This window comes from Carlito syrichta, unplaced genomic scaffold, assembly GCF_000164805.1.
Source record: "Carlito syrichta isolate Samal-C Ts95f unplaced genomic scaffold, Tarsius_syrichta-2.0.1 Scaffold303105, whole genome shotgun sequence".
NCBI classification, from domain to species: Eukaryota; Metazoa; Chordata; class Mammalia; order Primates; family Tarsiidae; genus Carlito; species Carlito syrichta.
The window spans coordinates 247,986-270,529 of record NW_007247201.1 but is presented as its reverse complement, the minus strand read 5'-3'; the positions used below and the strand labels follow the sequence as shown (position 1 = coordinate 270,529).

General features: G+C 44.4%; 1 protein-coding gene across 3 annotated transcripts in view; it reads left to right on the top strand.

Annotated features, from left to right (window-relative positions):
• Positions 1 to 22,544, top strand: part of TEX14 (testis expressed 14, intercellular bridge forming factor) — a 70,304-nt gene that overhangs the window by 23,031 nt on the left and 24,729 nt on the right. For all 3 annotated transcript variants that reach the window (XM_008057683.2, XM_008057682.2, XM_008057681.2), the window contains exons 10-18: positions 3,353 to 3,504; positions 4,894 to 5,084; positions 5,484 to 5,634; positions 8,586 to 9,379; positions 14,782 to 14,888; positions 17,853 to 17,978; positions 18,182 to 18,270; positions 19,558 to 19,839; positions 20,992 to 21,092. In XM_008057683.2, coding sequence (XP_008055874.1) covers positions 3,353 to 3,504; positions 4,894 to 5,084; positions 5,484 to 5,634; positions 8,586 to 9,379; positions 14,782 to 14,888; positions 17,853 to 17,978; positions 18,182 to 18,270; positions 19,558 to 19,839; positions 20,992 to 21,092 — 1,993 coding nt within the window. The remainder of the gene's footprint in view (positions 1 to 3,352; positions 3,505 to 4,893; positions 5,085 to 5,483; positions 5,635 to 8,585; positions 9,380 to 14,781; positions 14,889 to 17,852; positions 17,979 to 18,181; positions 18,271 to 19,557; positions 19,840 to 20,991; positions 21,093 to 22,544) is intronic.

Genomic DNA, 22,544 nt, shown 5'->3' with positions numbered 1-22,544 from the left:
AGGTGAGTGGATTGCCTGAGCCTGCGGGTTCGAGACCCGCCCGGGCAACTTGGTGAGACCGCATCTCTACAATAAATGAAAAATCAGCCAGGCGTGGTAGTGTGCACCTGTTGTTCCGGCTACTTGGAAGGCTGAGGCGGAAGGATCACTGGAGCCCAGCAGGTCAAGGCTGCGGTGACCAGAAGCGTGCCACTGTACTCTAGTCTGGGTGACGGAATGAGACTCCAACTCAAAAAGAAAAAAAAAGTTACCCAATTGGCTGGTTAGAGGCACAGCTGGGGCTAAACCAGGTGGTGAAGAATGTGTCCAGGGGACACATTGGATGGATTGGAGACTAAGGACAGGAAGACCAGCTGGGAGGCCACAGGACCATCAGTTAGGAGGTCACAGGGCCTGATGGTGACCAAGGATCCAAAATGGAAGGGGAAAAAGTAAAGTGCATGGAGGAGTTGGGGTCAACAGCTGGTTGAGTGAGGGGATGGAAGTAGGAGGTAACTGGGATCTGAGTACCACTGGGAAGTCCAGAGGGACTGGGTATGGCAGGAATGTGTGAGTTCTCATTTGGGCTTGTTGACCTCGGGATAGACCCTTTTTTGTTTTTTTGATTAAGAGTCTCATTCTGCCACCCAGGCTAGAGTGCAGTGGCATGATCACAGCATCACAGCCTTGACCTGCTGGGCTTAGACGATCCTTCAGCCTCAGCCTTCCAGGAAGCTGGAATCACAGGTGTGTACCATACCACCTGACTAATTTTTTGATTTATTGTAGAGACAAGGTCTTGTCAAGTTGCCCAGGCTAGTCCTGAACTCAGGCAGTCCTCTCGCCTCAGCCTCCCAGAGTGCTGGGATTATAGGCATGAGTCACCACACCCAGTTCAGGATGGAAGTCAGGGAGAAATGTCAGTCAGCAAGCAGCTGTAGCCATAACAGCATACCCTTCTTTGACAGCTGATAACATGATTTGATTATCCAAGAACCCAAAATAGCCTTTTATTCCGCATGTATTTTTGGTAACACTCTACTTGGGCATATTGGTTGAATGTCGTTGTTAAGAATAGTGCTCCATCTCTTGGTGTAGAAGTGATACCGCAATTCCTCCTACCCTTCAACTCCTTCCTAATGGAATGTTTAGAGCTGGAATTGACCTTGTGAGTGGTATCACATAGCTGCAGCCAAATGTAATTTTAATGGTGCCAAAATTTAAGCCCAGAAAAATAGCTGTCCTAAAGTGGCAGCCAGAAAAGAAATCCCCCACCCCAGCTAGCTTTAACAGAAAAGGAAGAAGAGATTATAAGAGAGGAAGTAAAAGAAAAAGGATTTCAATCCTGATTAAAAGTGACTTGTCCCTTACCAGAGCCTGAAAGTAGGTGGGCATTTAGAATTGCCCCCTAACTTGGAGAGCCACATGTGCTGGATCCCAGAATATATCTCTGACAAAAAAACACCTCATTACTTTTTCTGTGATACTAATATAATTTGTATTAATTTTATGTATAATATATAATGCTTATACAAGTATATTAATGTATACATTAAATATATAAATGTTTGCATATTAAAATTGTATGCATATCCAAACGCACTGTTCATACAACACCAGGCCACACCCAACTATTCAGCAATACAACTAAAAAATCAGTACCTGCTTTTAGAACTTCATGACTTCTTGAATTCACAGACATCTATCAAAAGGTTTGCTGGAACAAATATTACTTAGGGAAGTTTGCTCGAAGTCTGAGAAACCCATCCCATCCTCTAAAATCTGTACACACACACGCACATTTTTTTTGAGTCAGTCTCATGCTGTCACCCCAGCTGGAGTGCAGTGGCATACTTGTGGCCACCGCAACCTCAACCTTCTGGACTCAGGCAATCCTTCTGCCTCAGCCTTCCAAGTAGCTGGAACTACAGGTATGTGCCACCACACCCGGCTAATTTTATGATTTATTGTAGAGATGAGGTCTCACCAAGTTGCCCAGGCTGGTCTCAAACTCATGGGCTCAGGCAATCCTTTGATGTCAGCCTCCCAAAGTGATGGGATTACAGGTGTGAACCACCGCACCCCGCTTTTTTTTTTTTTGATTGGAGTCTCATTCTATCACCCAGGCTGGAGTGCAGTGGTGCTGTCATGGCTACCACATCCTTGACCTCCTTAGCTCAGGTGATCCTTCCATCTCAGCCTTCCAAGTAGCTGGAACTACAGATGTGCGCCACCATGCCTGGCTGGTTTTTTGATTTGTTGTAGAAATGAGTTCTCACCAAGTTGCCCAGGCTGGTCTCAAATCCCTGGGATCAGGCAATCCTCTTGCCTCCGCCTCCCAAAGTGCTGGAATTGCAGGCATGAACCACCACACCTGGTAAAACATAATTCTTAATTATCGACCTGCAGTCATCAAGTCTTTACTGAATGCCTCCCATGACCTTCATATTAGTTTTCTTACTTGGTAGAGTGTTTATGGCTCAGGGAGTGTTTCTGTTTCCCTGATCTCATTTGATTCTTATGACAACTGTGGGCAGAAGTCAACACTGACTTCACCTGCTGTCTCTTGTTGGCCCAAAAGATATTTAGGGTTCTCTGACTTAGGGCTTAGGGAGTCTGGTTTGGGAAGATGAGTTATTTAAGCTAATGAATGAACCTTTGAGTGCTAAACTGAGAAGGCCCATTCTTAGGAGGGCGGGGGTCCAGAAAAGAAGCAATCACGAGGAGCCCCAGAAGGCCCAGTCAGCTTTGATAGAGCAAACAGGGCTTGAAAGGTGTCTTGAAAGAGTCTTATATTCATTTATTCAGCAGCAAGCATCAAGGCTCTGATGTAATCTTGATACAGTGACGTAAAAGACTGATGAGGTGCCTACTCTCACGGAGCTGACGCTCCAGTGGAAGGGAGACATAATAAATTAAACGAAATAAATGAACAAAACATTCAGATAAGTGCTCTGAAGCAAATAAAACAGGACTACTTTAGATTAGGTGATCGGGATGGCCTCCTCCTAAGGAGCTGACTTTCAAACCAATTTGTCAGTCACAAGAAGCACCTAGTTGCTTTAGGCTCTATGAGCAGAGCCTGCCAGGCAGAAGAAGATGCTGGTGCAAGGAGTTGAAGTAGTAATGTGCCTGGAACTGAAAGAAGGCTCCTGTGATTGGCGTGGGTGAGCAGGAGAGAATGGTCAAATGAGATGAGGGCAGGACCCAGGTGAGTAAGAACGGTGAGGAATTGCAGGTGCTGGAACAGCTCTGAGGCAGCAGGGGTTAGCTCAATGTCTGTCCAGGAGCTCAAGGAGTTTGTCAGTCTTCAGAGGTAAATATTTCACAAATGCACTGTGTTAATCAAAACTGTGTATGTTTCCTTCCGTAGCCAGGACAGAGGTGTACACAGGGAACTGACTCGAGTACCCCTCCCTACCCAGCTATACAACTGGGCCGCACCAGAAGTGATCTTACAGAAGGCAGCCACAGTGAAATCCGACATCTACAGCTTTTCTATGATCATACAGGAGATTTTAACAGGTAGATAGATCAAAAGTCCTTATTCTGAGGTTGTTTTATTTTCCCCCAGGAGTTACTTTTATAAAAATGCAGGACTTAGAAACAAGAGATTTCTTCAAGGAAACCTTTTCTGTGCTTATGGAAGATGAGATGATCTCCCACACATTTTTCTCTTTTAACTGTTCTTTAAGACTTAGCAAAGTGGCCATGGCTTTACTAAACTCTGGTGTGGCCATGTGCTCTTTGAGCTGTGGCCGCACCACAATGTTTTTGGGGTTTTTTTGTTTGTTTGTTTTTTGTGTTTTTTTTGAGTTGGACTCTCACTCAGTCGCCCAGACTGGAGTGCAGTGGCCGCTCCCGGCCACCGCAGCCTCGACCTGCTGGGCTCCAGCAATCCTTCCGCCTCAGCCTTCCGAGTAGCCGGAATTACAGGCACGCGCTACCACGCCTGGCTAATTTTTTGATTTATTGTAGAGATGAGGTCTCACCAAGTTGCCTAGGCGGGTCTCGAACCTGCGGGCTCAGGCAATTCACTCACCTTGGCCTCCCAAAGTATGGAATTACAGGCTGAGCCACCGAGCCCAGCCTAATTTACTTTCTAAACAAACTATATTTTCTAATCTAAAAAAAAAAAAATTAAGCAAAGCCCACCCATCTGCTTGTGAATGACAATGCGTTTAATCCAAGTAAAGTTTTAAATCTAAATATTGGTGTCAATACTTAAGATCTCTGTGAGGTACCCTTAAGGTCTCGTAAATGAAGAGAAAAGTGGCCACTAAGAAGTAAAGTATGAAACTAAACACACCCAGGGTCCAGTAGATGTAAAAGCAGTGTCACTTGAATCAAGAAAAATTAGCCAGGTGAGATGGCGCACATCTATAGTTCCAGCTATTTGGAAGGCTAAGGCAGAAAGATCACCTGAGCCCAGGGATATGAGACTAACCTGGATAACTGACAGAACTCTAATGTGAGGAAGATAGTCACATATCTGATAACAGAAGGAATCCTTCAAGAGAAGGACACACACACACACAGAGTAAAACCACACTCATAGAGGGGAGAGGTGAAAGCTGCCTTTTCACAGTGTTTGCAGTCCCACACTTTGAAGAGATGACTGCATTGGGCTACCCAGCCTAGTGCCATGAAATAGTTCCTTCTGGTTCCCAGGTCTGCTGGTGGGGAGTTCATGTGTACAGACACTGATGCTACTATTTCCTGTGGCAGGGGTTTTCCTGGTAAATGGGTAAAGTGTCTTCTCACTTGTAATTGGACTTCCAGGTAGTTTTTCTGCAGACAGAAATTAATGTTTAGAGCCGTTAAGTGACTTAAGCCCATCAGATTTCTTTTTTCTCCTCCCCTCTATCCCCTGCTTTCTTAATGTTATTTCTTCCTATGACTTTTGTCTTACAGATAACATACCTTGGGATGGCTTAGATGGCTCAGTTATTAAAGAAGCCATAGTCTTGGGAAATTATTTAGAAGCTGATGTCAGGCTTCCAAAACCTTACTATGATATTGTTAAGTCAGGCATCCAGGTCAAGCAGAAAGACCGAACAATAAATCTTCAAGACATCCGGTATATTCTGAAGAATGACTTACAGGCAAGCCCTGAAGCTATTGGGAAGTTATTTCTGCTTAGCCGTCTCAGGAGAGTGGGGGTTAGAGACCAAGAAAAAACTAGAGACCAACTTGTAAGGAATTTTGGAAATCCTCACTTTATGACACCCTTTCTGTGTTCCTGCGAAAAAACTAACTGCTTAACTAGATGAGAGCAGCAGGTAACTGGGAAGGTTCGACACACTGTGGGCACAGAGTGGAGATTCAGTGAATGGTCGTTATTATTATTGTTTCCATGGTATTGGTAAAAACAATACATTAGCTAATTAGGACTGTAGGTCTGTCTACACAACAGTAGTAAGAGGTAGTTTATCTGATTGGATTCTAAAATTTCAGTGACATTCAGATGACTGTGTCTATGTCCTTGACTATTTGTGATACAGGATTTTATTGGAGACCAGAGAACTCAGCCAACTGAGAGCCCCAGGGTGCAGAGATATGGATTCCATCCTGATGTCAATGTCTATCTAGGACTGGCTTCAGAGCATCCAAAAGAGACCCCTGACTTGGAAATCATAGAGCTAAAGGAAACAGGTATGGCCTTAAGCATCACTTTGACACGAATGTGTTCGGAGAATCACATGAGCTGCAATAGACTCCTCCAAGCAGTACATGTAGCTTCTGCTGGGAAAAGATGGATGCCTTAGGGAAAAATCAAGATCCTTAAAATTAAGTTAAATTTTTTGGATTTAAAACTATATGCTCATTATACAAAATTTGGAACAGTTAAGAGAAGAAAATTACTTTCCATTTAATTTTTGTTACCTTTTTTTTTTTTTTTTTTTTGAGTAGGAGTTTCACTCTGTCACCCAGGCTAGAGTGCAATGGCACACTCACGGCCACTGCAGCCTTGACTTGCTGGGCTCAGATGATCCTTCCATCTCAGTTTTCCAAGTAGCTGGAACCACAGGTGTGCACCACCATGCCTGGCTAATTTTTTAAATTGCCCAGGCTTGTCTTGAATCCCTGGACTCAGGCAATCCTCTCACCTTGGCCTCCCAAAGTGTTGGGATTACAGGTGTAAGAAGTTTGACGCCAGTAATGACTCCACACCTGGCCAGGACCAAGAGATTTATTAAAGTGGCTGTTACAAGGGAAAAGGGAAAGGGTCTGTGTAGAGAGAGAGAGAGAGAGGAAGTGGGAGATAGGCGGGGAGAGAGCTGCAGAGAGGGAGAGAGCGACAGAGAGAGACAGAAAGAGAGAGCGAGAGAGAGGAACAGAGACCGAGAGAGAGAAAGAAAGAGAAACCAAGAGAGAGAGTTGCGGGGAGAGGGCTGTATTTATCAGCCCTACAGGGGCTGGAAGGGGCCGTGCTATGCTCCTATTGGAGGAACTGCATGGGAGTAGGGTGGAGCCAATGCCGTGTTATGGTCCTATTGGACGCATAACAAGGCTGTCTACTGATTGGAGGCTTGCAAGTTTGAAATTGACGTGCCTGGGAAAGTTTGAAATTGATGCAGGAAGGTTTGAAATTGACCTATCGGGAGGTTTGAAATTGGCACGCGTGGGGAATTGTGCTCTCAGAGGCCGGACCGAGCGCCTTTGTTGTCCTGTGTGTTAGCGCCGTTTTGGGAGCTGCCCCTCTGGTCGCTTCCTGCACCTTTCAACAGGCATGAGCCACCATGCCTGGCTTTACTACTTTTTAGTACGTTTGAAAACCTTAGAATTTAGAACTGTAAAGGATCTTACACTCATCAGTCTTACAGCCCTCATATTACAGATGAGAAACTAAGATTCAGAGAGGTTATGGCCTGCTATGGCCTGATCAGAATTATAGAGAGCTTGTTACAGACTGGAACCCAGGCCTTCCAATTCCAGTCAAATTACCATTCATTCTGACTCTCCTTGGAGGCCTCCAGTGTGGTCCCCCGAGCTCTCATTACTTTGACAGAGTGGTATACCTGTCAACCAATGGTGGTGGGTGGTCATTCCTAGAGTTATTTTTTGAATTATTTATCCCTCCAATGATGCAGTGGCTTCTTGGGTAGTATCTTGGCTACTTTTATCCAGTTGCTCACCAAGAGTATAACTTTAACTGAGATAGTCTGTGTATGTATAGAAAGTTATGAGGCTGGGCACAGTGGCTCACACCTATAATCCCAGCACTTTGGGAGGCCAAGGATGGAGGATGACTTGAGCCTAGGAGTTTGAGACTAACCTAGGTAACATGGTGAGAACTTATCTTCACAAAAAATAAAAAACTTAGCCAGGCATTGTGGCACACCCCTGTAGTCCCAGCTACTTGGGAGATTGAGGCAGGAAGATTGCTTGAGCCCAGGAGTTTAAGGCTGTCATGAGCTGTGATTGTGCCACTGCATTCCAGCCTGGGTGAAAGACGGTGAGACCCCCAACTCAAAGAAAAAGAAATCTAAGAATGTGTCCAGGCATGGTGGTTCATGCCTATAATTCTAGCAGTTTGGGAGGCTGAAGTGGGAGGATTGCTTTAGGCCAGGAGTTCAAAACCAGCCTGGGCAATGCAGCAAGATCCTATCTCTACAAATTTTTTTGTTTTTTGTTTTTTGTTTTGAGTTGGAGTCTCACTCTGTCGCCCAGACTGAAGTGCAGTGGCACGCTCCCGGCCACCACAGCCTCAACCTGCTGGGCTCCAGCAATCCTTCCGCCTCAGCCTTCCAAGTAGCCGGAACTACAGGCACACACAACCACTCCCGGCTAGTTTTGGATTTATTGTAGAGATGAGGTCTTGCCAAGTTGCCCGGATGGGTCTTGAACCCACAGGCTCAGGCAATCCACTTGCCTCAGCCTCCCAAATTGCTGGGATTACAGGCTGAGCCACCGACCCCGGCCTACAAATTTTTTTAAAGTTATGAATGTGGTCCTTAAAATTCAGGGGCCTGTAATTTGCATGTCCTGACAGTTATGTTATATATATTTTGAACACAGTATAATTGAAGCTTAGAAGGTTTTCCCCAGGATTTGATCTATCCCCCACTTTTCCTTTTTTTTTTTTGTTTGAGTCAGAGTCTCACTTTGTCACCCAGGCTAGAGTGCAGTGGCATGCTCAAGGCCACTGCAGCCTCGACCTGCTGGGTTCAGGCGATCCTTCTGCCTCAGCCTACCAAGTAGCTGGAACCACAGACATACACCACCATGCCTGGTTACTCTTTTGATTTATTATAGCCACAAAGTCTTGCCAAGTTGCCCTCGCTGGTCTTGAACCCCTGGGCTCAGGCAGTCCTCTCCCATCTGCCTCCCTAAGTGCTAGGATTACAGATGTGAGCCACCACACCCAGCCTATCCCCACATTTCAACTTCATCCCTTGTACGAGAAAATGGGAACTTTTACCAGGGTTAGAAATACCCTCTCAGTCTCTGTAAGCATATCTAGTAGTCTTCCACAACTGGGAAGGGGGTGGGAAAATAAAAGGCATTTTTCTGCATTCTCATGCCTCTTGAACAAGTCAAGATTGCTTAGCTGCTGAATATGATCACTTTAATCAGTTGTATATTGCTACTGTTTTCAACAGGCAGTCAACCTCATTCACCAAGGAGTCACTTTTCTCCCACTGAGAAAGGAACACTTGATGCTCAGACCCCAAATCCAAGTAGGATTGCCAAGGAGACTCAGAATCAAAATACTCCTTCTCCTGCTCCATCTGTGGCAGAAGTGGCCAGCAGCCTCAGCGCAGGTCAGGCGAGTTTCTGCAGCTTTGAAATCAATGAAGTGTACTCAGGCTGCTTGAGCATAGGAGATGACAAAGAGGAAGAGCCTATAAGAACTTCTTCATCTCTTGAGGGAGATAGACCAAACCAGGCAGATGACCTGAAGTCCATGGAGGAAGAGCTGGATAAGATGGAAAGAGAGGCATACAGTCTTTGCGATGAGGATGAGAGCTTTTCAGAATCTGACACAGAGCTCTCCTTTGAGAACTGGGACTGGCAAAATGGTTCGCTTAGTTCACTCAGCCTCCCTGAGCGAACTAGACAAGCCAAGGGCAACATGAGCAACAGGTCCATGACTGAGGAGTACATCAGCAAGTGTGTGCTGAATCTAAAGATTTCACAGACGCTAATGCACCAGAATGCTGATTTGCTGAGGAACATCGAACTGAAAATAGAGAAACTTGAGATGATACAGAAGGAGCAGGAAGAGCACATGTCTTTGTGGGCTACTTCAAGAGAGTTTGCAAATGTCTACGACTTGCCTTCAGCCCTGGGTCCTCCAGCTTCCAGTTACATTCCTCCTGTCTTGCCGCTATCAGCGGGCCAGCAGTCAGACACCAGTGACAGTTGCCCAACCCTAGCAAGGTTTCCAAGGACAGTGAGAGACTTTCAAGGGGGACATTTTGGCAAAAGGTCCAGGAAAAGAAGTGGTTGTGGCAGGAAACCTTTCACCCAGGTCTCTGAAGAAAGCCCTGGAGATCAGTTAGAGATGAGCCATCAGGTAACCTAAGCAGGAGGACGGGGCAAGCTAAGCAGAGCTGGGTTCAATTTTGCCCCTAACCTGTGTGCAGGAACTGACATATAAATGCAGCCAACCCACAGCAAGGTCCTCTTGGCTTTGGGAAATAAGTCCTCTAGGATGGACTTCCAAGGTAGATACTCTCTGCATCCCATTCCTAATCCAAAACAGCTCATGTCCTTTAAATTCATATGTATTAGATTGAACCATATGAACCTGCTGTTTTGTAGGTCAAAATGATCAAGTACTGGCAATTTGACGTGGTTGAAATTACTGAATAAGGCATTTCAGGCAGATATTAATTCCCATTCTAAGTTGCTTATTCATTAATTGATTCATTTAACAAACATTTATAGAGCCAAAGGCTGTATTAGACCCTGGGATATGATGATGAATAAGCCACAAACTCTGCCCATAAGTAGCTCAAACACCAGTGGGGGACTGAGAGACCTGGTGGTCAAAGAAGGTACTTCAGAGGAGGTGAGCAGACACCATGGGAGCTGGCTGGGAGGTGTGGCTTGAGGCTTATGGAGACTGCAGAGTGGCTCTCTGAGCTCCTTAAAGATAGGGCCTAGGCCTTGCTCATTCTGTGTCCCAGGATCTAGTATGGTGGTTGACACAGAAGAAACTCAATAAATGGTCACTGAAGGAATGAGGGAAGGAATGAATTTGAACAAGTTTGTACTCTGAGAACTGGCTACCTCTTGAATTACAGAATTTTAGAACTGAAAAATCCCTCAGACATGATTCAGTGACTTAAGCTTCCTGAGGTCAAGTGGTGTTATCAAATGGGGTGAAATAGGGGAGATCTGCCTCTTTGGAAGACAGATTTTATTACTGAAGTCATTTAGAATTGCTGGCCTATGATGATAAAAAGCAGACCAGCTTTTAGTGTGTTTTATTACTGGTTTAAGATTCTCTACCTATAGTGTACCCCGTTGTTGCCTACACAGGGCAGACAGCTCTCACCCCACCACCCCTCCCCCCCGCCAGCGTGCTGTACAACTGTGAAGGTCCAAGCTGGTTAGGGGCAGGTCTCCTAACTTCTAGACTGGTGTGCTTTCACTGTACCATGCTGAATCTCAGTGAGGCTTCAGTCCTCACTTTGAACACTTGGAAAAATGTTAGCATTTGCTTTTATATAATAAGAAGGCACAGAGAATTTACTTAGATTTCTAACCTTTTTGTTTCCATTGAAAATTAGAATTTGCTAGAAAACTGTTATTATTTTATTTTTTTTCCTCACTCTGTTGCCCAGGCTCTGGAGCACATTGGCACAGTCACCGCTTACTGCCTCTGCCTCCCAAGCAGCTGAGACTACAGTTGTGCACTACCATGCCCAGACAATTTTATTTTGTTAGAGGTAGAGTCTTGTTATGTTGCCTTTGTTGGTCTCAAACTCCTGGCCTCAAGTGATTCTCCCATGTTGGCCCACAGTGCTGGGATTACAGGTGTAAGCTATCATACTCCACCTAGGAAACTTTTTTTTTTTTTTTGAGTTGGAGTCTCACTCTGTCGCCCAGACTGGAGTGCAGTGGCCGTTCCCGGCCACCGCAGCCTTGACCTCCTGGGATCCGGCGATCCTTCCGCCTCAGCCTTCCAAGAAGATGGAACTACAGGCGCGCACTACCACGCCTGGTTAGTTTTTTTTATTTATTGTAGAGATGAGGTCTTGCCAAGTTGCCCAGGTGGGTCACGAACCCGCGGGCTCAGGCAATCCACTCACCTCAGCCTCCCAAAGTGCTGGGATTACAGGCTGAGCCACCAAGCCAGGCTGAAAACTATTAAACATAACTTTTTTTGGTATGTTTTGGTTACTTATTGCTGTGTAACAAACAAAAAAAGCCCAGAACTTGTGGCTTAAAATAGCAGTGTTTTCCTGTTTCTCACAATTCTTTGAGTCAGGAATCTGATAGGGTTCACCTCACCTGTGTGGTTCTTCTGTTCCACATGGCATTGGCTGGGACCACTCACTTGATTGATGCAGCTAGAGTTTGGGCTGGGCAAGAAGGGCCAAGAAGCCTCTGATTACAAATCTGGTGCCTCGAGCTCCTTCAGTTAGCCTCTTTCTCTGTACTTGGCTTCTCATCATTCACTAGTCTCACCCAAGCTTCTCTACAGGGCTTACCTAACTGCTTCTTGAGTCACTCACTGTTGCCATTACCCACCACCTCTGTGAAAAACACCACTCCCTCCCCAGCAAAGAGTGAAATAAGAGAGGTTACAGCTAGGTTCCTCGCCCCCACCACTGCAGCAGAAGGGACAGCATGGGTCTTGCCATCTCTCCAGTTCCTGGGAAGAGTGTGAGTGGTGAGAGCAAAGGGTCCCCCCACCATCACCCCTTGGAACCCTTTGGTGGCTTGGTGGGAGGAGGGTCCAACTGGGATATGGGAGCTGGGTTTCTGCCCACATTCAGCCCCCATTGCTTGCTTTGGAGCAAATGTCTTGCTTTCTTAGGGGACACTTCCCTCCCCCCATCTGTCTCTGGTAAATGCAGGGGAGAAAGATGACAAAAGGACAGGTAGTATCAAGGAAGCCTTGCTTTCTTAAAGTCAGGGTTCAGAGACCACAGCTTATTGCACATGTGGCCCTGGACGGGTCCCTTTGTCCTTGGAGCCGGTCTCTGCCATAGTCATAGTGGTGGCTCATTCCTGATGCTTCTATGACCTGATGCCTCATATCTTACTTCTCCCTCCATGGGCATCTCTCCCTCCTTCCTTACTTCCTGTCTTTGCCCTGGGTTGAGCATCAAGGGAAATCCTGAGTGCTGGTATAGGCATGAGGGGATCGGGGAGGTCTCCCTCAGAAAGTAAGTCAGTATCTGGGGCCTGAACGGGGAGTGGGGCTTGCCCAAGAAAGAGGACTGGAAAGGAGTGTTCCAGGTGGAAGAAATCCTTATACAAAGCCCTGAGGCGCAGGGGAAGGTTTGACTCACTCTTTCAGGGACTTCAGAGAGCCCCATAGTGGAGACTCTGCAGAAGGGTCCAGAGGGCCAGGCAAACAGTTTTAGGTTTTATCCTGAGAGTGACTGGAGGGTTTTAAACAAGGCAACGTTGGGAGATTCACAGCTTTAATAGTTGACTTTCATAAAAAAGAATGAAATCTTTCTTTTTAGCTTCCAAATGAAAGCTAAAACTACCGGGCCTCTTAAAAGGTTGTCCCGGGCCTAAAACTGTGACACTTCCACTGCTTTCTGTTGGTCAAAGAATGTAATGAGGCCAGTCTAGATTCAAAGGGGAAAATAGACTCCACTCCTCTAGGAGGCATGGCAGGGTGGACAGGAAGGAAGGGGTTGATGGCAGCCATCATTGGAAAACATCTAGTACATACATCTATATCTAAAACAATTATACCTTTCTTTTCTTTTTTTTTTGAGTCTTACTCTGTTGCCCAGGCTGTAGGGCAGTGCCACACCCATGGCCACCACAGCCTTGACCTGCTGGGCTCAGGTGATCTTTCCGCCTCAGCCTTCCAAGTAGCTGGAACTTTAGGTGTGTGCTACTACACCTGACTGATTTCTTGATTTGTTGTAGAGGGTCTCACTAATTTGCCCAGGCTGGTCTTGAACCCCTGAGCTCAGGCAATCCTCTCGCCTCGGCCTCCCAAAGTGCCGAGATTATAGGCTTGAGCCACTGTGCCCAACCTATTCTTTTTTTAATCTGAAGTCTTATATTTAGACCATATTTATTTTTCTATAGAGAGCCCCCCCTTTTTGTAGCATCATTAAGGAATAAGGCATCTTATTTTTTTGGACAGTTTAAAATTCATTTCTGTAATTTCATGTTGTTAAAAAAGTTTTGGGTTATTTTTGAATCAGTCTCACTCTATTACCCAGGCTGGAGTGTAGTGGCATGCTCACGTCCACTGCAGCCTCTACCTGCTGGACTCAGGTAATCCTCCTGCCTCAGCCTTCCAAGTAGCTGAAACCACAGGCATGCGCCACCATGTCTGACTAATTTTTTGATTTACTGTAGAGATGAGGCCTTGCCATGTTGCTTAGGCTAATCTCAAACCCCTGAGCTCAGACAATCCTCTCACCTCCACTTCCCAAAATGCTGGGATTACAGGCATGAACCACCACATCCGGACTAGTTCTTAAAATTTTAATCACACTAAATGAAAACATTGCAAACTTCCCAATATTCTAAATATATTTTGACTATTTTCTAAATATATTCTAATCTCTTAGTGAACATCTGTTACTGTAAATCTTCATGACTCCATAATAGAGTGCTGTCTTCAGCCACTGGTAAGGAGTGTTTGCCTAGACTAAGGCCTTGGAGCTCATACTTCAGGGACGTTGTGATAAGTTTTATGCCTCCTATCACTTTTTTTTTTTTTTTTTGGTCAGAGTCTCACTCTGTTGCCTAGGCTGGAGTGCAGTGGCATGTTCATGGCTCACTATGGCCTCAACCTCCTGGGATCAGGCAATCCTTCACCTCAGCCTCCCGAGTAGCATGACTGCAGACTCATATCACCATGCTCAGCTAATTTAAAAAAATTTTTTGTAGAGACGAAATCTCACTATGTTGCCCAGCCTAGGCTTGAACTCCTGGGCTCAAGTGATCCTCCTGCCTCAGCCTCCAAAAATGCTGGAATTACAGGCATGAGCCACCATGCCTGGCTCACTTTTCAGCATTCTGCTACCATCTCCAAACCTTACATTGTAGCTTTAATTTGCTTAGGCTAGGAAATATAATTAACTCAGTTTTTTAAAATTATGTTCATATTGAGATAAGCAGATCCAAAAGTCTCTTTTGAATAAGGGGCATAGACTTTCATTTATTTTACTTTTGTTAAGTATTGTAATTTTTATTGTATTTTAATGTAGTAGCATCCCCCCTGGAGATAGTATTGTCACTTTTTTATGAATGCAAAAATTGAAGTATGAGATTCTCTTAGGTTAGTCTGAATAAGGATTAGACTAGAATCCAAGGCTCAGGGCTTCTGCCACAAAAATCTGCTTCCTTCACATTAATGTAGGGGGGAAATGCTCAGGAAAGTGTTTGGATGCTTTATTTCTATATGGTCTGCTCATTCTCCACTTTTACCCAGTCTGTACTAGGTTCCTGGGGGCCAACATTTCTGGATAAAAGCCTCCAGGTAAGAGATGAGTTACTAGATATGAAACATGCAAAGGGAAATCTTGGTAGGTCTGTCTATTTTTACACATTTCTCAAGAATGACTTTGAAAATATTGTGAGTGAAGAGAAGAATGATTCCCTCATCAAAGTACTGAAACACGTTTGTTGCTTTTTAAGCTGCCAACTCTTTGTGGCCCTGGAAAACAGAACACAAGTGAACAATTTCAGCCCACTCAGGGAGCCAAAGACAGCTTGGAAAGAAGCAGGAACCGAAATACCTGTAGGTGGGTCAACATTTTATTGTTCTTTGTGTTACCATGCCTTTAAACTCCCATATGACCCTGAGGCCACTCAGTGATCTTCCTATTTCTAGTGACAAAGGGACTGAGTGATGAAGAAGAGTAGTACAGAAGCTGACCTCGGCAGGTTCTCCCGCTGAGTGAGTGGGAAGAGCAGTGTAATGGGAACTTGTAGAAGACAATGGCTGGCAGGTTAATCAGACAGTATTCATCAGTTTTCAAAAGCAAAGCATCTTGCCTTTCCCAAACTTCCCATATAGTTTTTCTCATAAAAATAAATGCCAGATATTCTTTTTTTTTTTTTTTTTTTGAGTTGGAGTCTCACTCTCACCCAGACTGGAGTCCAGTGGCTGCTCCCGGCCACCGCAGCCTCGACCTGCTGGGCTCCGGCGATCCTTCCCACCTCAGCCTGCCAAGTAGCTGGAACTACAGGTGTGTGCTACCATGCCCGGCTAATTTTTTGATTTATTGTAGAGATGAGGTCTTGCCAAGTTGCCCAAGCGGGTCTCGAACCCGCGGGCTCAGGCAATCCACTTACCTCGGCCTCCCAAAGCGCTGGGATTATAGGCTGAGCCACCGAGCCCGATCCAGATATTCTATTTATCAGTGCTCCAGAAGCCAAACTAAATGGAAACCAGGTTGTTTAAAGTAAGCATCACTGAGTTCAAAGGGGAAGTAATATCAGTTTCACTGTTACCCTGATTTCCAGTCAGATCAATGAAATGAATTGGCTTTAGCACAGACTGCTGGGAGGACAGTATATATGTATACTGAGTTGTTTTTGTTTTTGTTTTTGTTTTGAGTCACAGTCTCACTCTGTCGCCCAGTCTGGAGTGCAGTGGCATGCTCACGGCTACCACAACCTTGACCTGCTGGGCTCAGGTGATCCTTCCGCCTCAGCTTTCCAAGTAGCTGGAACTACAGGCATACATCACCTCGCCCAGCTAATTTTTTGATTTATTGTAGAGATGACATTTCGCCAAGTAGCCCAGGCTAGTCTCAAACCTGTGGGCTCAGGCAATCCTCTCATCTCCCAAAGTGCTGGGATTATAGGCCTGAGCCATTGAGCCCAGCCATATATTGAGTTTTAAAAAACTTAGGTAAAACAAATTTAGTTTTGCGTAGGGGGCATTATTAAAGGGGAAATAAGTGTTTTTCAATGTAGACTAATATATCAGTTTTCATTTTTATTTTCTGTGAATAAATGGCAGCACTAATCCATAGCTTTGATGCCAGTTCTGGAAAAAAAATAACTTTTATTCCTCCCCCCAGTGGTGACTGAGATTAATGACAAGAGTTTGCTGATCCTTTCATGTTGGTAAATATGTATGTAAGGGGGCATGAAGGAAATGTCCATGCATTATAGATCAGTATACTTCACCCTTATGAAGGGATTAAGAAGAATCACCTAACTGGCATCAGAGGGTTTGGCACTCACAGCACTGAGAGCAGCAGATAGGATAACCTTAGAACTGTTAAATGATAAAGAAAAACCCATCATTGTGCTTTCCTCTGGTCAGCTTCATCCTCTTACCCCAAAAGAACAACAACAAAAACAAGTTTAAAGTTTTTTTAACCTATTCTGCTAGTCTTTTTGTATGTTTTAAACACATGAAATTGTTATTGTTATATTTGTGGGCAATTTTGTATCCTGATTTTTCACTTTACAATGTGAGCATTGTCCCACATTATTTTTATTAAAAAAGCCTATAAGCTTATTTTGAAATTGTTGGATTTCACCTGTTGTTGAATTTTAGGTTGTTTCATTCTTTATTCTGTTTTGAACATGGCCATAGCTAAATAAGTTTTATTTTTTTGTATTTTGAGTTATGTCCTCAGGAGAGATTCCCAGAATTACTAGGTCAAGGGCTTGACATTTTAAAGATTCTTGATAGCTGTTGCCAAAAAGCTCTTTAAAGAAGCTGATCGGATCTGACCTCTGATTCTATTCTCTCTGCTTTCTGGTCTAGCTAGGGAGTAATGCATTCTGGATAACAGGGAATTCATATCCCAGACTGAGTGCAGCGGCATGATCACAAATATAGCAGCCTTGACCTCCTGGGTTCAGGCAATCCTTCTGCCTCAGCCTCCCGAATAGCTGGTACTACAGGCATGCGCCACCACACTCAGCTAGTTTGTTTGTTTGTTTGTTTGTTTGTTTGTAGAGATGAAGTCTTGCTATGATGCCCAAGCTGGTCTTGAACTCCTGGGCTCAAGCAAGTCCTCCTGCCTCAGCCTCCCAAAGTGCTGAGAACCATCAACCCTGGCCTGGATTACACATTTTTGAAGAGTTCATTTAATAGAAGATAAAACGTATATAAGCATGAGATATTCATAAACTTTTTTTTGAAAAAATAGGATCTTGTTCAAGCAATCAAGATCTGCCTCAGCCTCTCTAGTAGCTGGGACTACAGGCACATAGTGGTGCAAGTTAATCATGGGATATTTAGAGGAAAGAAGACTCCTGTATTTTGCAGATGAGGAAGCCTTGACCCACAGAGGTTGACATTTGCCTAAGTTAGATAGCTAACCTAGTGGTAAGTCAGGATCTAGAACGCACTGAGACTAATTTGAAGTTCTCTAAACATTCTTCAGGAGCTCTGGTGACTTAAGTCCATGTCCACACATGTTAGTTATTGTGCTGCCATTCATGGGCAAGTGGACCTTTTACCAGAGGATTCTGACGCAAGGGTAGGAGCAGAACCTTTACCTGAACTATCTCCTGTGATTTGTGGCATGTGGGAGGAAGGGACTCTGAAACAGCCCAGGGACCAGGATTCTGTCTGGTGAAACTGCGTTTCAGTTGTGGGTTTCTTGTACCTCTGAAAATTTCCCAAGGGTGCCTTTAGAATCATTAAATCTGAAAAAAAAAAAAAAATTATGAAATTGTAACTTGGAAACTGAAAAAAAACCTTAGAGATCTTCTAGCTCAGTTCTTCCATTTCTTAGCCAAGGAAGGCCTAGAGAGTCCTGTGCCCAAGCCAAAGTTACGAAGCTAAATAGTACAGTCTTCCCTGTGTCAAGCCACCAGCAGGGACCTCCTGAGTCACCCAGCCCTTATCAGGACTCTACAAGGTAAGTATCCTTGACAATAAAACTGGGGAGTCTGGCGCCTCCAGGTGGTGAGAATGAGTCAGTGCAACTCCAGGAATGGCTGAGGGAGCAGAGGTTCTCTAGGTGGGTTGGTGGGCTTTGAGTTCTGTCAGGAACTTGAACAGATTGATATGTTTGTATCCACTCCCCTTCCCTCCCCCACAAAAAAAACTTATGTAACTTAGGACCAGTATGGAATCCGTGTCTTCTGAAATCTATAATGCAAAGTCAAGAAATAATGGAGATAATGGAAAGCTATCCTTAAAATGGAAAAGTGAGTATAAAGTCGTGGGGTTTGTTAGGCAAAATGAGATTTAAAGTACATTTATAACCTGGTTAATATCTCTAAGTGTACATCTTGTATTGCACTGTTTAGAACCATAGCTTCTGTGTGCAGTGGCTCACACCTGTAATCCCAGCACTCTGGGAGGCAGAGGTGAGAGGATTGCCTGAGCCTGGGGGTTCAAGACCAGCCTGAGCAACTTGGCAAGACCTCATCTTTACAGTAAATTAAAAAACTAGCTGGGCACAGTGCTGCATACCTGTAGTTCCAGTTATTTGGAAAGCTTAGGTAAAAGGATCACCTGAGCCCAGCAGGTAGAGGCAGTGGCTGTGATTGTGCCACTGCACTCCAGCCTGGCAATAGAGTGCGACTCCAACTCAAAAAGAAAATGCTTTTTTCATTTCTAGACTATACAGGAAATGTTTTTATTATGTATGAAATATATTATGCAAAAAGTATAAAAATAATACAGAATACAATAATTTTTCACTTTATATTGTTGACAGAAACTGCAACTTTAAGCAAAATGTTGTATAATGAACCAAAATTTACCATAGGGTAATTGATGTAAACAAGAAGTAAGTTCCAATGGCATATTTCTGGTCACAAAAAATCACCAAACTTCTAACTAAGGACCAACTACTTCCAGTAGTAAACATTGAAATAAATGTGGGCTTTATATACTACACTTAAGAAATATTAGTAAAAACAGATAAGATAATTATTTACCCAGTTATTCCAGTTCAGGGTCATGGGTGACCAGAACCTGTACTGGATAGGGCACCATTCCATCACAGAGCACATTGATACACACCCACATTCACTCAGACTGGAACCATTTAGATGCACTAATTCACCCTAAATGTACATGTCCCAAAAATATGAGCTCAGTGTAGTCTATAAAGGCTAGGCAAACTCAAATGGAATCCTTTCTATTAGTTATTATAGACTGGGAACTTCAGATGTCATTTTTTCTTGTTAACCTTCTATAGCAAAAGGGTCTAATTTGCAAGTTTTCTGCTGCCTTCAAATAGAGTCAGCAACCAGGGCTGTTGTTCCAGATAATTAACTGAAACTCCGTTCTCTTGCTCTGTTATCAATACTCCCCTCTCTTCCTCTTAAAATCAAATATTATGCATCAAACCAAGGATGATGCAAATGTACAAAGGCAATTATTGATACAATAAGGTATTATAGTACTACATATATCTTAAGATGAAAGTTTTTGTTTCCAGCGTTTCCAGTGATATTTTAAATGCTGCTTTCTCTTGTGCCCAGTGGAGGTGAAAGAAATGGCAGAGAAAGCTGCTACTGGGCAGCTCATAGTACCTTCTTGGCATCCTCAGAGCAGTTTGACTTTAGAGAGTGCAACTGAAAATGAACCAGATTCCCTGCTGCAGCCCCCCATTAGGGGTCCTGAGAACATTGATGGGCCACAAGTTGTAGAGCATCACAGAGAAAATGATAAGCCAGGACGAAATGGCAGGTGTGATGAAATGGACAACAGAGACTGTGATCATGACCAGCACGGCAGACAACCTGGGCCTCAAAGCTTCACCAGTAAGTTCAGTTGTGAGAATCAGGGTAAGTGAGTGTTATCAAGTTATCAGCTCTTAAAAATAAGTAAACCTGAGCCGGGCTCGGTGGCTCAGCCTGCAATCCCGCGCCTTTGGGAGGCTGAGGTGAGTGGATTGCCTGAACCCGTGGGTTCGAGACCCGCCTGGGCAGCGAGACCTCATCTCTACAATAAAAAATCAGCCGGGCGTGGTAGCGCATGCCTGTAATTCTGGCTACTCAGAAGGCTGAGGCGGAAGGATTGCCGGAGCCCAGCAGGCGAGGCTGCGGTGGCCGGAAGCGGCCACTGCCCTCTGGTCTGGGCGACAGAGCGAGACTCGTACTCAAAAAAAAAGAAAAAAAGAAAAATAAGTAAACCTCCTGGCATATTTCCTTTATTGACTCCTCTCTCCTTTTCTACCTTTCTGGAACCTTGAATTCCAGCAGAAAGCAGTAGACCTCTTATCACTCATTGCGTTTCCCACTGGCAAATCCAGAGATTGATTAGTTTTTCTATTACCAGAACAGGCCCCTTTGTCCAAAGGAAGGAAAATAATCTCCACACACTGATCCTGTCATGGGTTTAACCTGGCAAGGAATTGAGCCTTCCTTACCTGGGGATGGAGGTGGGCCACCATTGCCCTACTGTCCATGACTTTGCATTGTACTCTAAGCTGAAAATAAATCCACTGGCTCCAAGAGAGTCTATGCCTGAGGAACCTAGAGAAATAACATATGCTATCATCAGTTTATAGATTTACAGGCTAAAATCAAAGGCTGTGTATTTCCACCTGGTAATTTGCTTACATCAGTGTATGGGATGTTATTTTGCAGTTGTTTGTAAGTCAGAGGTACATCTAAAATTATCATTTATCTTAGGCAGAAAATCTGTTCGCTTGGATTTGTTTGGTATTTAGAATCTGTTCTCTGTCAAGCGTCACTCTTGAGTGGTGAGCAAAAGGGTGGTTGATCCAGGTCTGTGTTTTGGGGCCAGGCTAAACTAGCAATCTCTACTCTTTGGACTGGACTTAACTAATAGGACATGGTCAACCTCGGCAGAATATGTTTGTATCTCTTCTCTCATACCACCTCTTGCCCCTTCCATGCTATCTAAATATCAATGAATGATTTTGGCTCTGATTGTGTTATAATTACTAGGTATCAAGCACCCATCCCCCAGAACAAGTGAGCAACCAGAGCACAGTGAAGATTTTCAAGCAATTTCTGATGCATCTGTGGTCATTGAGAAATCTTACAGTGTAAGTAATATGACCTGGAGAACCAAGTTGAATGCAAAAATCTAATGAAGTATAACTGGGTTGTCATTATGTATTATGACATCAAACTAATATCTATAGTAGTTCTTTTGGGTTGGAGCGTGTGCCCCCATATCATGTCTCCTGCCTGATACTTTTGAGTCAGTTAATCTCAACATGTTGTATATCTTGGAGTTTGGGAAGAACATAAACAAGTGTCAGATTCAGCTCCAGCCTATGAGCTTCCCATCTTGTTGGGTAGACAAGACCAAGCTGTGGTCTAGCTGGTGACTGAGGTCAGATTGGAGCAGGAAAAGCAAGGCTAGGGTTATGGTGAGAGTGCCTTCACCCAGAGTATACTCTAAGCCCAGATTCAGCTCTCAACTCAGTGAAAGGAATGTGTTTGTGCCTGAAAGCTGTGCCTTGGCAGAATCCGTTCATTTCCTAACATTTACATTGCAGTTATAGTCTTGCTTCGGGGGCTTAACACATTCTGCACCATAGTCCAGCCAGACTAAGGAACCAAAATTATTTATCATTGACGTGGGGCCACAATCATTTAAAGGATAGAGAAACCAATTGAGAATGACACATTATAGGAATACAATAGTGATAAAATGTTAGGTCTTTTGATCACTTATAAGATCAGTTCATTTTTCCTCTCCCGTGAGAGCTGGAAGGACGTACCACATTGAACACACTGACTGGGTTGGAGAAACAGGTCTAGTCAGGAAAGTGGGGAAGGTATTGGAGAGGCTCGGCTTGTCTGAGAAATTTCAATTTGATATGAGAGATAGAAGGGAGCACTGTTAAGTGCAGGGGGAGGGGAAGTGTGTGGCAAAATCAATGTCCAAGGAAATAAGCCACAAAATCTGTGCCAAGAGATGACTGATGGTGGGGAGAAGAACCAGTTGTCTGGCTATGTGGTAATCAGGGCCTGGATGTAGCAAAATAAGCAAATAAATAAATAAAGAGATTGGTGGAGATGCTGAAGAAATAAGTCTGGTACTTTTTTTTTTTTTTTTTTTTTTGAGTTGGAGTCTCACTGTCACCCAGACTGGAATGCAGTGGCCACTCCCAGCCACTGCAGCCTCGACCTGCTGGGCTCCGGTGATCTTTCTGCCTCAGCCTTCCAAGTAGCTGGACCTACAGGCGCGCGCTACCATGCCCAGCTAATTTTTGATTTCTTGTAGAGATGAGGTCTCGCCAAGTTGTCCAGGCAGATCTCGAACCCACGGGCTCAGGCAATCCACTCACCTCAGCCTCCCAAAGCGTGGGATTACAGGCTGAGCCACCAAGCCCAGCTAGTCTGGTACTTTTTAATATTTTAATTTTATTTTTTATTATTGAGACTACATTACTTTTTTGTCTTTTCAGTTGGAGTCTTACTCTGTTGCCCAGGCTGGAGTACAGTGGCATGCTCACAGCCACTGCAGCCTCGACCTGCTGGGCTCA